At 43.0% G+C, this 15,486-nt stretch overlaps 1 protein-coding gene across 13 annotated transcripts in view; it reads left to right on the top strand.

Moving 5' to 3' along the window:
• LOC117560791 (zinc finger MIZ domain-containing protein 1-like) overlaps positions 1-15,486 on the top strand; it is a 76,947-nt gene that overhangs the window by 44,865 nt on the left and 16,596 nt on the right. For 8 of the 13 annotated variants that reach the window (XM_034237817.1, XM_034237826.1, XM_034237823.1 and 5 more), the window contains 3 exons: positions 2,492-2,605; positions 5,305-5,410; positions 14,799-14,834. In XM_034237817.1, the coding sequence (XP_034093708.1) occupies positions 2,492-2,605; positions 5,305-5,410; positions 14,799-14,834 (256 nt within the window). Of the gene's footprint in view, positions 1-2,491; positions 2,606-5,304; positions 5,411-10,161; positions 10,187-10,290; positions 11,352-14,798; positions 14,835-15,486 lie in introns of those variants that run through there. The other 5 variants (XM_034237825.1, XM_034237824.1, XM_034237821.1 and 2 more) reach the window with 3 other exon arrangements.

Genomic DNA, 15,486 nt, shown 5'->3' with positions numbered 1-15,486 from the left:
TCCTCTCAGAACCTTATATGGACATCAGTTTTTCTGGCCATTAGCTCCAGTCACACAGATCATGTTGCACAGGGTCATAGAGGGAGAGAGGGAGGCAACAAATCTGGCAGTGCACACAAGGAGAGACTTCAAAGAGCAACACAACAGACTTTCCCCCTCCTGGTCCTGCGCTCCCTTACATCACGTTCCTGGCACTCTTGACATATAGCCGCCCTTGTTTTTTTTTTTTTTTTGCTTAAATGCTTTGTTGACTGCCAGGTTTTAGGAGACTCCTCGCAGACTGATACACACTGAAAGACACAGTCAGACATTACCCAGGGCTACCGCCTCTGCCTGTGATTAATAGGCTACAAGGACTGGCTGGCAGGCTGTGGGCTTATTTGTTTATGCTATGTGGGTGTGATCCTTTATATCTCCCAAGTTAACATCCATGTGACACAGCGCTTTACAGTGAATCAGTAAATGATAGGGCTTTGAGCTTGCAATTATGAGGTGACATATCCCTTTTCTCTGTGCCTGCTGTTAACCCCCCCCTATTGCCCCTCGTAACCTCCTGTACTCCTCCTTTATTAACCTTAACCTAAACTGGCTCTTATTGCCTCAGTGCTTGACGTCAAAAGCCTTATTTCCAAAATGTCAGCTTTTCTTAAATGAGTTGAATTTGTTTGAATTTGACACTACTCATTTCACAAAGCCTTCTCCATTATTTTCTCAGGCGTCACTGATAAGCCCTAAATAGCCTGCACACATCTAGCTTAATAAATGTTGTTTTATATACTCCTCAGCTCAGGGTGTAATAGAATTCGTAGTAAACCAGACTTCAAAGGCGGCGAGTTAGTCAGCGAGTGCTGAGCTTGTGGCGGTCCTGCCAGCAGGGTCTTGTTTTGGTTTGGGGAAAGCCTCCGCTGGCCCAGAGCCAGGTGTTGTGTTGTTTTCCACGCAGCCAGGCCCAGGTAGGTGGCGAACAGCCTGATCCTTGGCTGGCCTGAAAAAAAGGGGCTAAATCAGTCCATCATCCAACGGAGGACAGTCTGTCAAACGTCTGGCTCTTTGTCTGCTGAAGCCCTCCCCCTCCACCTCCCCGTTCTTGTCCTCATCCAACCCTGAACAGCAATAACAACAAGAACAGCTCAGGCCCCCCCATCCTCCTCCCTAAAAAACTCAGCAGAGCTATTTCACTCCGCCGTCCTCCCCCTCACACCAGAGTTGAGGTTGTCAGGCAGAGTCGGTGGCGAGCGCTGCAGAGGAGGAGCTGTGAGTTCAGATCCAGACAGACAGCCCCTGCTGTGCCAGTTCTGATTCCTCTCGCGCTGGAGGCTGATACGCCTCCCATCAAGCAGCAATAATGCCAGATTATATCACTCATCTAGAACAGGCTCTCCTCCTCCCTCTCACTCAACAAGAGCATCTCTCACTTTCCCTCACTCTCACTGCTTCTCTTCATCATCAACCCGAACCTCTGTGAGAGGACGCAGCTATAGCTCTATAATGGCTAATCTTCACATCAAAAAAGATGACTCACTTAAGGCCTCTCTTGAAGCTCATGATATCATTGGAAGTATTCAGAGATTGTCTCTGCAGGCGGGTACCAGGCCTGACATGTTAAGCCACATTTCGCACCCAAGAGCCCTTTTGTCACACGCTGCCGAAAAGCTGCCCCTTTGAAAAAAGGCTCACCTCTGCTGCCCCCTAAAGACAATAGTTCTACCTTTTCTGCAAGAACACACAAAACAAGACGCTTCAGCCCCAGATGAGAATAATAAATGCTTTCAAGTGGGCTCAATCTCGCCGACTGAACACGCTGCAGCTCTGCGCCATTTCAGAGCTATTAACCTCCTGAGCCATGAAGAAAGGGAGCCCAATTTTAAAACCGCTTATTGTGTCCTGCCAGCCTGAGTAGCCTTCAGACACTGGGAAGAAAAGACTCAACTGTTTCAGGCCTCAGTGAGCAAGCGAGAGAGACAGAGAGAGACTGAAAGAGATTAGACAACACACCAACGGCGTGCATTGAGTCTGCACACATAGCTGCCAGGACCAAGGTTGTTTTTCTTTGTGCACAGCCAAGCCAGCCAGTGGACCTCTGGTGCCGAGGCTCTGTTACGTTCTTTAAAAAAAAGGCAATGAATGAAGGGAAGAGGGAGAAGGAGAGTTGGAGGGAAATATTTGGTTGCTGTGTGGGTCAGGGGGGTGAGGGCTGGGTGTTGCCAAGAGAGATTAACAGGAAACACTGGCATCATTGTTGATATGGGTGTGATCTTCTTCCCACAATGCAGCGGAGCCCTGAGTGGGCGTACATTGGAAGGAGTCAAGGTCCTCACAGGGTTGCGCAGAAACACAAGACATTAAATCAAGGCAGTTTGGAGGGAGGCTGTGGGGCTGCCAAACTATTTGGTTTCAGTGTTTTTCCAATTTGTACTTAATTTGAAAAAAAATCACGCTCATTATTTTCCATTGTTTCTAATGGCAGTCTCCTCTCTCTGTGTTTGCACAGCACTTACAGAACCCGGCCAACTTCCACTCGGCGGCCACAGAGCTGCTCGACTGGTGTGGAGATCCCCGGGCCTTCCAGCGACCTTTCGAGCAAAGCCTCATGGGATGTCTGACGGTATGCAAACAGTAATTATGGTTTTTCGTGGAGTTTTTCAGGTACTTTTTAGGAGACATGAGCAAAACAATAATTCGATTTTGGACACTAAGGAAAAACAGACTGGTCGATTTGTCCACTTTTAGCCTACTTTTATGTTTCAGGTTAACTAGACGATACAACAGCTAAAACAAGATGAATTATATAGTTATATTGAACTTTTCTATTTGGGTTAAAAAAAATGTCCCTTCCGATTTGAGTAAAACAGTCAGTAGCAGGTTATAGTCACACCAGGTTTGTAAGGTTTGTATCCAGCACTTATCCGAGGCAGCTGCCCAGCCCGTCAGGGGCCAGTGACAGAGGTTAAAGTCCTTGTCACCCACTGCTTCTCTCCACTTTGTGCTTAACACTCACATGCACAATAAAAAGAGGTTTGAACAGGACTGTGGGTAGCCAGTCACCCCTGGCTATCGCCTTTCAGTTCACCACCTACCATTCATCGATCTGGGCACTGGGCCAGAGAGCTGGCCTGTACCAGGTGTGTGAACAAACTCACACACACACACAATGACATACACAGTCACATTGTGACACTGGGAAAGAGGCTTTAGACTAGAGCATAGAATTGAAAGTTGTACGCGTCTATCGTTAAGATCAGCCTATGAAGCACTGAAGGAACATTGTCCCCAGCTGAAGTGGTAGCGTGAGTAAACAGATAAATGCTCATTAATGTGTAAATCACAATAAAAGCCTCTTAAAGGCTGATAAAAAGCTATACAATGGAGCCCACCGCTGTGATCCCTCTCAGTATGGGGCTGTTTCCATCAGCTAAATTGTTTCATCAGACTCAGAGAGCGAACGGCTTCTTATCTGGAGAATTATAGCGCGCAACAAGTCTTAGCATTCTTTCAAGGATTTTATCTTCCTGGCATTACTGCGCTGGTAATGTATCAGAGCGCTGAAGTGAAATATAAAGATGACTGTGCATCAATCATAGCCGTGAGATTTGTAGCTGAAGTGAAAGTGTGCCTCATGTGGAGATGCTTGTTCCCTCTGGCATGTTGCACACGTGGAGGTCATCCTCTGGTCTCTGGCTCCAGAGCCAATAAAAGATGACACAACTGAGCTGTCAGTGCTGCACTGCTAACTCTGTCTGCTCCACAATTTGTGTTTTTCTTGTCTTTTCTTCTTTATGCATACTGTATTAAGAGTGTGGATAATGTCAGTGCAGGCAGACTTACAGTATATATTATTCCTGCCTCTTTGATCACAAGGACCTGTCTTGGCAGAAATAAACCACAGAACTGAAGTGTTTTTGCCAAAGTAACCTTCTGGCACCCCTCTAGCAATGTTCTAATATAGACTGGAATATAGGCCTGGATGTACATCCTCAGAAGGAGATTAAGCTGAAAAAGGCTTATGAGGTGAAACACTGTTAAATCCTTGTTGAATCTATGCTAGCCTCTGTAGCTGGCTGCCTGCCCTGTGCAAACTGCAGGGCAGACTCACTCACGCAGGAAATGAAACGATTGACAGCAACACGATTGGACTGTTTGTCGGACTCGTCATTGTTTGCATAATATGGTTGGGTTGAATGGATGATGTTGTGAAGCACTTATCCCTGGAATTCTCATTAACAACTAAACCACCATGATTTACTTGAAACTGTAATTGCACATTATTAATTGTCATTATCTTTAAAGCAATCGCATAAACCCTATTTATTACCATCATTTTCAAAGCTTTTCATTCCGTGCTCAAGCAGCCATATAACCTGTGACAAAGGCACTTTACGATCACTGCTTGTTGTTATGTTGGCTCCCTAAAAGGCACCCCGGCTGACCTTATTAACGGTAATGTGTGTTTTGAGGTCAGAGAGAGCAGCGGTGTTGTCATCTGTTAGCAGATAAAAGCAAAGGGGGTTCCCTTCTAATAATGATTTACCCCTGTCTCCTGAGTCCTGTTTAACATCACTCAGCATCCCCTTTAACTTTATATTAGAGTCCGGGAGGCTCCTGCTTCATGTCCCATAAATGTTCAACCTCCGTTTGAAGTCATTATCACAAAAGGATTATTAAAACCTTGGAGCTAGGGACTGGGTATTCTCCAAAAAGTAGTGAAAAAGAGGATTTTAAACCCTTGTTCACTCGGGGGACGCTGGTAAAATATACATTACTAACTTGTTCTACAGCACTCTCCAACAAACACACACACACACACACTATTATTGCCACATTTCCCTCTGTAAGTAAACCAGTGACATTCTGTCAGGAGACAAACTCGGTTCACTTTAGGGCCAGAGCAGGCTTGTTAGATTCTAACCTTTCCGTGGCTCGGCTGGCTTTGCAGAGTGACCGTGGTTTGGCTCTCTCACCTCTCTTTAAGGTTCATACAGTGATCAGACTCATCCTGACTGAGGATCACTGGAGAAACCCACGCTGCAGACTCCACATGAATCTGTGTGTTTAAGTGTTTATTGAATGTGTGTCTGAAGAAAAAGGGAATTCAATAATAGCAGCTGTTCAAAAATATTAACACAGCTATGCGAGTACAAGGGTTTAAGATGCCTTAGCTACGCCTTAACTGCTTATTTAGCATTCATTGTTCATGTAAAAGATCAATATCGTTATGGTGTTGCATAAGAAAGTGTATAGATAGATAATGATTGAATCCAAATGATGTAATGATTACAAAACAGTTGATGTAATGCTGATCTGCAGGTGGTGAGTCGCGTCGCTGCTCAGCAGGGGTACGATCTGGACCTGGGCTACAGGGTACTAGCTGTGTGTGCTGCTAACCGGGACAAATTCACTCCCAAGTCTGCAGGTAAGACCCACCCCTTTACTAAAATACCAGCAGATGCATGCTCATACATCATCCCATTTGCTGCTGTTGACTTGCAAGACAGTGGTCTACACAGTGCTCATTGTTCTTCATGCTGCTATTACCTACTTTTTCATTCAATAAAACAATTAATACAAAACGCTGTATTGTTTAAAGAGAGAAGTAGATGGAAGAGTTTCATTTTCAAGCTCAGGCCATGAATGCACAAAGTAGCTGCCTAATACTTAACACAATAATTACACTAACAGTTTAGCTTGTATGCTATTTTGTTCCTGTCAATGCTTAAAAACCAAATAGAGTTACCATGAAGTTGTGGTTTGCAAATGTGCAACTGCGACCACAGACATCAGACAAAAAGCCCATAGAGCATTACTGTATAATGTCAGATATTTTTAGTCCCCATTAAACATTAATGTGCTATTGAGATGAGCTGTCCGGGTGGTAGCTTCACAAAAACAGTCTACTCAACAGTCCTTCCACTCACACCCACACCTGCATGCACACACACACACACACACACACACACACACACACACACACACACACACACACACACACACACACACACACACACACACACACACACACACACACACACACACACACACACACACACACACACACACACACATGGATAGTAGAGAGAGAAGGAGTGAGCAGTAATGCTATCCTCAGACATTTATCTATCAAATCCAATTTCCCCTCTCCGATCCATACCTCCCCTCCCCGCCTCCCACAGTCCTGCAGGAGCGGCCCTGTTCTTGTGCATTTGTCAAAGTGAAATGTGCAGAGGCGGGAGATGGGAGAGAGCGAAAGAGATGGATGGCCGGGGAGGTGTCGCTGATGTTTGCTGGACCACTCACTCTGCCTGACAAATCTGTAGCCAGCCAGTCAGAACACAGATAAACCGCTTGTTTCAAATATTTTTGATTAAGCTGTCTGATTCTTTTGTTGTTCTGTCTGGGCGAATATATCACTATTTTATAACAGGAAGTGCAGTGACAGTAACTGAGACGGTCTGAAATCTTACCCTCTTATTCTTAATATGGGATGTGTTGCATCTGAATATAAGGCTTGATATGTATCAGTTTCTGATGTGTTTTCGCGAACATGATCCCATGATATGTACATTTTGCTCGAGCCGGATATCCTCTTTCAGTTGTGGTGGGAAGCGTCTTGCTGGGAGGAATCTAAGTGGTCAGACAGATGTCAGTGAACAATATTGATTGCTGTGTTTCTCTCTCTGTGTGTTCCTGTGTTGGGGTAATGTGATTGTTGTCCAGGCATGGCTCTGACTGGCTGGCTGTCTGGGCCCGACTGACAGTCAGAATCATCCTCAGGCCTACTGATGGTTCTGGGATCTAATAGAAGACAGCACTGGGTTTCAGGAAGAGCTGTTTATGCACAGCGGACAAATGGGAACTGTAGTGTAATTATGCGGGATGGGGGGGGGTTGGAGATATGTCGGGCTAGTCATCAAACAAGGCAGGCAGGCTGTAAGGGTGGGAGGCATATGTGACTCAGGGCAGATCTTACTCACTTAGCATTCGTCTTACCTCCCTTACAAGGACGTCTGTCTGAAAAAAGCAGATGGGTGGCAGCAGAGGAGACCTGATGCACAGTCTAACTCAGAGACACATACATGCGGTCATACAAATGTAGCAACAAGGATGAAGAGAAGCATTGGCCTGTAAAGTCATCATTTTACTGTCTTTACTGTGTGTGTATCTGTTCATCCATGAATGTGTGTTTAATTGTGCAAACCCCAGCACAATCTTCTGACAGCCTGCATGGCGACAGAGGGCCGCGGCTCTGACACCTGAGAGCCCAGACGAGAGCCGAGGAGTCTGGGATGCTCTCTGCGGAGCTCCTCTGGGGAGAGAGGCAGACTCTTAAGACTGCAAATCAATCACACAGACGCTTCCCTTCAGAGCATCGGTTAAAGAGGAAATTGATAAAACAATTATTGCTACCCTACTTTTCTGCTAACAGTTTCACAACTTGAGTCGTTGCAAATGTAGCTTGGCATGTGCTTTTCTCACTCAACTACAAAATGGTCTTGCTGCAGGGAGTGTAGGGCTGCTCAATTAATCGTATTTTAATCGCAATTACGATTTTGGCTTGCAACGATTAGGAAAACAACATAATAGAAATAAAACGATTATTTATTTTATTTTATTTATTTATTTATTTTTTTAATTATTTTTTTATTTTTATTTATTTAAATAAAAAAATAAAAAATTGTTTTTTCAGTTGAATTATACTTAAAGTTCAGGGTAATCAACTGTTAAAAACATACTGTTCACATTTTTTTTTAATAATCGTGATATCAATTATTGACCCAAATAATCGAGATTATGATTTTTGCCATAATCGAGCAGCCCTAAGGGAGCGTGCAAAAGATGAATTTACTAGTGATATATGATTGCCAGTAAGTTATTAGAAAGGCTAATAGAACATTTACACATCTACAGTATAAAGAACATTTTCCATCTTGCATTTATCATTTTCTTTTTGCATGTGCTCCCTGTCTTTACTCAAATAAAGATACAACCTCAAATGCCTGAAGTCGCACTGAAGTTGCACTTATCCCATAAGTGTTGCCCTGTGAGACTTATCAATCTCATTGGAGAGATTTTCAGCGACAGCAGACTGCAGTTGATGAGCTGTCTTAAATTTACGACCTTGTAGCGAGGTTTTAGGGATTAGCTTGTTGCTCTAATCTGAATGAGATTAATCTTCTGTTATGTGAGCTAGCATTATCACTGTTTTCTCTCTCCGACAGCTTTACGCAGTTAGCATACTAGCGGCTAGCATATGTGCGTTTAGTTTACACTCTTGAAATGATGCTTTTTTGAACACAGTGCTTTACAGGTCATTGTTTATTCCTGAATCTTCATAGAGTTGTCTATGTTTCCCTGTTATAATCTGTAGTCTGCTACTGTACTAGCTGACCTCCAGCAGAGAGGGTCATTAGATAATAGATGTGCTGCTGCCCTACAAACAGACAGAGCTGAGCTGTTGGGCTACTGTGAAGTTCAGCAGCCTCTAAATCAGATTAGGCGCATAATCTATCAAGGCTTTTACTGTTTCCTTCCTCAGTGAATCTGCCACTCTTGTCACCAACATAGTTGTTTCCTTTCTTTATGAAGCATGAGCTCCGATAATAAACCCATAACATTATCATTATGACACTTTTAAATGTGAATTAACTTGCCTTTTCTCCTCCTGTTAAGTTTTTTATAGATGAAAGTAAATCTGAAGTGTTACTCAGTTGTTTTTTCAACATGACCTGACACGCTCGGGATAAAAGGTTGCTGCTCCCTGGAATGATCAGTATGTTCTAAGAAAACTACTTTAATGCTTAAAGTCAAGTTGCTGCTTGTTGTTCCCCTGTCTCGCTCACAGAAATAACAATTTCATAATTGATGTTGGCATCTCATGTTATCAGAAGGTTGAGCTCCAGTAGTGAATGCTTATTATGTTGGTTAAAGAGCAGGTGATTGTTAAGATCTCTTTTATCTATACATGTGATAATTGTCTTTGTTTTTAGCGGTTTGGAGAAAGAAAAGGGAAAATATGACGAAAAGATCTTCCTTTGTTCCTGGGTGTTTTTAGTATTCCCTCTGCCTACTCGCGTGTGACATTAAAAAGTAAAATTGTTCCAGCAGAATTGTACAGTGTGCTCACAGTTAATCTCAGGAAAACAGCCACTCTGCTGTGTCAACAAGACAGACAACTTCTAGGGTGTGGCTGTAACTCCATGTCCTGTAAAAACACACCGACCCACACACAGAGCTCACAAAAACATTTCACCAACTCATAATCTCCATACTTCAGTAAGCAAGTGCAGCTGAGGGTACTCCCCTTAGCCTTTTTAGAGATGTCATTGCATAGTGGGTAAGTGTCTGTACACACACACACATCCTCTCTCTCCGGCCTACAACAGTCTTCCACTTATCTGTCTCAATTTACTTTCCCCTGATTGATTTTCTCACCCCGTCTTTCTTTCCATCTTTGAGCTGTGTGTGTAGAACTAGAGGAAGGTGTAGGCATCCTTTTGTTACTGACCCAATCAACCTTACAGACTTTTATATTTAATTACTGCTGAGTAAGAGCAGCGCGCTGAATTATTAACAGGAAACAGGGTTTATTTTTAGCAGGCTAGGCCTCTCCTCTGACACTCTCCAGTGGCTCGCCTTAGATGATGAAACCCCTTTGCAACCCAAATCTACCTTCAGAACTTCACTATGAAGTTTATAGCAAAAAAGCTCATGGGGAAATACTTATTAGGGTAGCTGCATGTTACTGCCTCTGGCTGATTGGGTCCTCTATCAATTGCTATTTAATTAGTTAGGTTTACACAGTTGCAAGTAAACTCATTTTGGTAATATCCCAGCTGAGCCGGCAGTGCAGAAGCACCCCCCAACACAGAGTACTTTGTTCTTGTACTTAGTTCTTGTCAAAACTAGATGAGCAAATGATTTAAATCCTCCTTTTGTTCAGGGTTGACTGATCTGGCACCCTTACCTCAGGACTTACCCACCCTCCCCCTCCTTATCATCCCCTAGGGGCCTTTAGCTACACCCTTTACAAGTTGTATTTCTGTCCAACAATGCCGCTGTTGTGTCTGTTTCGATTCTGTGATTGGTGCAACTGTTGATGACTGTGTCTCTGTCACACAAAAAGACAACTTCCCTCTGCGGTCACAAGGCCAGTGTGCGTTCCCGCTCTTCAGCTGCACATCTCAACATTTAGGTGAGCAGAGAGAACAATCATAGCGTTCCTGTTCATTCAGTCAGTGTGTTTTTTCACCATGTTGGGTTATGGTAGGGGCGGGCGTAGAGAAGCTGAACTCAGATTCACCCTCATCATTCTGCCTCTTCTTTAATTCAGTTGCACTCAGATATTCTGCAAGACTCTGATGTGTGTTGTTAATGGGATTTACAAAGTGGCCTCCGATGAAGACAAGGGGACGTTGTCAGGTTAGATGTCCTGAATCCCCTCTTTGATCACTTACTATTTGTTTGCCTTTGAGTAGATTGATCTTTACATCTCATGCTTTATCTTCTCCCACTTCCTCTCTCATGTGTTGGTCTGCAGCCAGCCTTGCATAGCATACTTGGCTCCACCCATTTATGCAAGTTTGCAATCTGAGCTTGCAGATTCTTCTCTTGTTGTTTCCTCTTTTTAGCCCTTCCTGACAAATGGCAGTCACATTGTCAGATTATGCATGTGTGCATGTGTGTTCCCGTGTGTCTACGTGTGTGACGGCAGCTTAGAGTAACAGGGCAATGGAGCGCTAGACAGACTAGGCAGAGCACATCAATAACAGCACCTCACGACAGAGGTGAGAAACACTGGAATATCTTCTCTATCTGTTTGTCTGCGACGTCTCGTTGTCTTTATCGCTTCCTCCTTCCTCCTCGACTGTCTCCTCTGCTCCCTCTGTCTATTTCTCTCCCTTTTTTCCCTCCCACTCTCCCTCCCTCCCCCCCCTGCCGTCTCGAGAGTGTGTTGGAGCCGGTAGCAGGTACAGCAGGAGCCCATTAGTCCAGAGCCCCGCTCTGATTGGATAAGCCGGAGAAACCGGGAGACTGCCTCTGAATAATTGATGTGCATTGTGCAGACGCTGGACAAGGGGAAAAGACAGATCAGAGAGCAAGGGAGGAGAAGGAGAGTGAGCAAAGGGAAAGAAGAGAGGAAGACAGGAGAGGAGAGAGGAAGTGAGAAAGAAAGAGTGAGTAGAGTAAGGGATATGTGCTGGGAGTGATAAGGCGCAGGCAGGAGACTTGGAAGCAGCAAAAGCTTTGAGAGTTGCCACTGGCCTCTGCCGTAACAGGAGCATTTGTGACACTTGAGTCTTTTCTCTGCACTATGAAGGGAATAAGATGAGATGTGCAGGGACTTTGCTTGGCTCTGGGTAAGTGTCTGTGTGTGTGTTTGTGTCCGCTGTCCACGTGTGTATCTCTGCACAAAGCTGTTTGGTATATTATCTGAGTATGCGTAGGGCAGGATCAGGAGTTAACTGAGGCCAATTGAGAAGTTGATTTAGGTCAATTCTTATGCAAAACTTTTCAATTAAATTGTGCTTTGTCATTGTTATGTCTACAGCTGTAATTTAGGCCATTGATAAAATGGGCTTCCTCCATCTTGTCTGGTGTTTAGTGGGAGTATAGTCCAAAGCACTGGCTGCTCACACAGGATCAGGGCAGATCAGCTGACCACAGGTTGACCTACATGTGCTTCTGTCAAAGGGTTACTCTGAGTGTGTTTCTGCCTGTGTGCAATGTGCACAAGAGTACATTGACGTGTGTATTGGTTAAGTGTTGTCTTGTTTCTGGGTTTTGTGGTTAAAGGTTACAGTTAAGGTGATGTTTTGTTCTTTATGTTGAGGGTTAATGGTGGGGTTACAATTGCTGTGATGTAAGGTCATGCTCAGGGTTAGGAAAATAAAATCACATAGTAAAATAGTTATTTAATTATAACAGAAATAGAAGGAACAAAAACACATGGTTTTGTCAGTTTGTATTTAGTTTATTTACTTTAGACACCTTAAGGACACAATAATGGCCATTGCTGTCAATTATGTATTGAGGTAAGATTGAGTCCTTGTGAACATTAGGCATTGTGTAGAGGAAGGACAATGCAGTTAGATCAGTGCACTCTTTCATTCACTCTTCAGTGATGTTAAAAAGTTGCTGTTATGGTAAAGTCAGTGTCTCATTAGGTGAAAACACTTACTTTACATGAATGAGTAAAGGGCAGTCAGGCAGTAAAAGTGACATGATGCTGCTGGCTATATAATGTTTGACATCATTTTAACACTGACAACTTAATTGCTGTTGCAAACAACAACAAGATTGACTTTATGTAGAAAACTCTTCAACAGCTGTCGTTGGCCTGCATCACTTCCTGTTAGCCAGAGCAGGGTGTAAACCGCAGAAACATTTTTTTGCATCCTCACAGGAGTGTACAAGAATATCCATACTCTACGCCTACGGTATCATGATATCATGCTTTGGTATATTGTATCAATACTCAAAAACTACTGATAAGTGAATATTATTCACTTTCAAAGTGTTTTGGCAGGCAGGGCCCAGATTGCACAAGATGTTGTTACAGGGTCTTTGATTCATGAATTAATTAACTCATAACTATTGTCATTTTACTCTGATTTTAACATATGGACAAAGGTTCTTTATACTATCAATTATTTTATAATAAGATAATAAGTACTTTATTGATCCCAATTTGGGAAATGTTTGCGTTGCAGCAGCATAAAAAGACAAGGCATTGTACATTAGAGAAATTAAAAGACTAGAAATAAATAATAATAGTATTTTATTGGATTTTAAAAATAGATGTATCCCCTTGCTTACAGTACTCTAATATACTGAATCCCCAGTATCTTTGTATGATATGTACAGATTCTTGCCAATACACAACCCTACTTCCTCACCCTTAAAGCCACATGCTGCCGCCCTCTCCCTCTGGCCTTCCTCCTTTCTCTCTGGCCCCAAAGCTGTGTTTGTATCTCGTACTCAACACACTTCTGTGACTGCACCCTCAGTACTTCCCATCAGCCTGTCTGGTGACTCATTCATGACATTTGATTTTAAACTCTATGTTTGTTTTTTTGCAATGTCTTTCTGCTTTTTCTGTGAATCATTTCCATGCTTGACATCCCCCCCCCCCCTTCCTCTGACTGAAAGCAAGTGGGAATAGGTAAAGTTGTGTCAGAGTTACTGCTTGAGATAAGAGAGGAAATTCTGGTTGGACAAGCTGATGTCAGGTAGTGATAGTGGAGAGGGTGGAGCTCTCAGGGCTCCAGGCTACACAGTATTCATGTAGGATGTGTTTCAGGAAGACATTCTTCAGTCTTGTTAATTGCTTCCTTATCTATTCAGCGCTCCACTCAAGGTGTGTTGACATCCTCCCATTGATACTTCTCAAGAAGTCCTTGCCTTACTAAAATACCTCAAAAAAGGCCACAGCTGGAATCTCATCACCTTTTTTAATCACTTTTCTTATAATTGAAACAGCAGCTCCAGGAAATCTGAGAATCCTTGTTTGTGTTTTTCACCCTAATGATTTCATTGACGGAACAACAGTGTGAGATGAAATACATATTCTGGAAGAAGTGTGTCTGGTTATAATTAGGAATGTGATATTTACTAGTTCCCTTCCAGTGGTGAGAAGCTGTGCTTTGCTGATAAGAGCAATTCATTCACAGCTTGCTGTTCTTTGATGCTCTTTCTCACCGTGTGAGGCGCCTTACTCTATAAGCACATCTTCACAAAGCACAGACACCGACTGTGTTTGTTTACTCACCAACACACACCTCAGTTTCCATATTTACTCTACTTTTTATTTTCAATTTTTGTACGTATGCTTTTGTCCACATACCTGTGCGCCCATGTGCATTTCCCTGCTTTCTTTTACATGCCTATGAGTGAAACTGTGCATATTTACTGCACATTGTGTGTGACTCAGATGTGAATAATAGATGTGAGCCTACGTAGGATCATTGTGAGTGTTGTGACAGTTTTCTGATACAGATGTGGAAGGCCGTGACCCCAGGCTTAACACTGTAAGCAGGACGCGCTGACTCACAGAACATCTGACCGGCCACCTGAATTTCATATTCCAGCGCGGATGTAGGTCAAATCTATAGGACAATGTCATAACAGATGTACCTAAAGCAAACCTGAAGGGCTTTGCAACTGACGTGGTTGTACTCATTTGCGAGACAATATATATAAAGCATCTTAAATAGAGCTGGAAGAACTAGTCGGTGAAAATAAACTATTTTGAAATTTGGATTATTAAGAGTAATGCCAAAAATCTTTCATAGTTTTTTTCCCTGCTTTTTAAAAAAAAAAATATCATTATGAACTAAGGCTCATTTGAATTTCCGGAGGGAGACTTTTAGGGTGTAAGTGTGCTGTTCATACATTAATTAGGGAAACAAATTAAACCAGTCATTTATTTTCTTGAAAATAGAGTGTAATATATAAAGAAAATAAGCTTTTGCAACAAAATGCTTTAAGTTATTAGTCCTTCAATCATGTGATAACAGCACACACATTGAGAATGGACATTTGAAGTCACTTTATGTTAAGAAATGTAAATCTGTCTCAATCAAGTCAGTTGGACTAGTCACACCCCACTGAACATAACATATGTCATTTACTGTATTTGTTGTTTTTTGTGTCAACATGCGACACGGAGATCCCACATTTCCCGCCTGAACTCCGACATTTTGCACCTTAAGTCCGACCCGGTCGTCATACTGCATTATGTTTGGTGTTCATGCTGATTCTTATAACTCTGCCCCATTTAAAAATGTGTAATTTGAACCCCACAGAAACCAGCACCTGCAGGAGATGTCAGAGTGACTCAGGTAGAGCTACCCTCCCTTTCTGGGCTGCAGCATCTCTTTGGCTTGTGACCCACACACATCCCGGGGAGGAGGGGATCCGCCCACTCCCTCCATCTCCACCTGTCCTCTGTCTAGCATCCTTCCATTCATCTTCTCCCCCCCTCTGTCCTCGTGTCTGGTGTATTGCCAGAGGTCGTGGATGAAATTCTGTCAAACCAGCCAAAAAAGAAAAACTGCATGGTTTTACCAATGCGAACGAAAAAGAAAACAATTCAGGAAAATTTCAGTCTGTCAAAAAAAGCAGAAATAACACATTTGAAGTTAGAGGCTGATTCAGATTTGGAATATTCTGATCTGTGGGAACATTTAGTTACATTAAAGGCCTGGTTTTGGTTGAGTGTGATTCCTGACACAGCGCTGTCTCTCTGCAGGGCATGTTTGAGTTGTTCTGCCTCTAAGCTGTTGAGACTAAAGCCCATTTGATATGCTCTTCTCTTGGAAGAAGTTGGCTGAACAGAGAGGGGGCAGGATGGGGGATATCATTGACTGCTTAAATGGCTTCCATTACACTTTTGCAAAAAGCATGACTTATTTTTTTTTATTTCGCAGGATTTTATATCCCCTCCATATTCGTCTTTTGCATAATACTTTGTACCCACAAAGCATAGACTTA

Source organism: Gymnodraco acuticeps, unplaced genomic scaffold, assembly GCF_902827175.1.
Source record: "Gymnodraco acuticeps unplaced genomic scaffold, fGymAcu1.1, whole genome shotgun sequence".
In the NCBI taxonomy this organism is placed as follows: domain Eukaryota; kingdom Metazoa; phylum Chordata; class Actinopteri; order Perciformes; family Bathydraconidae; genus Gymnodraco; species Gymnodraco acuticeps.
This window is presented reverse-complemented; position numbering and strand designations above follow the sequence as displayed.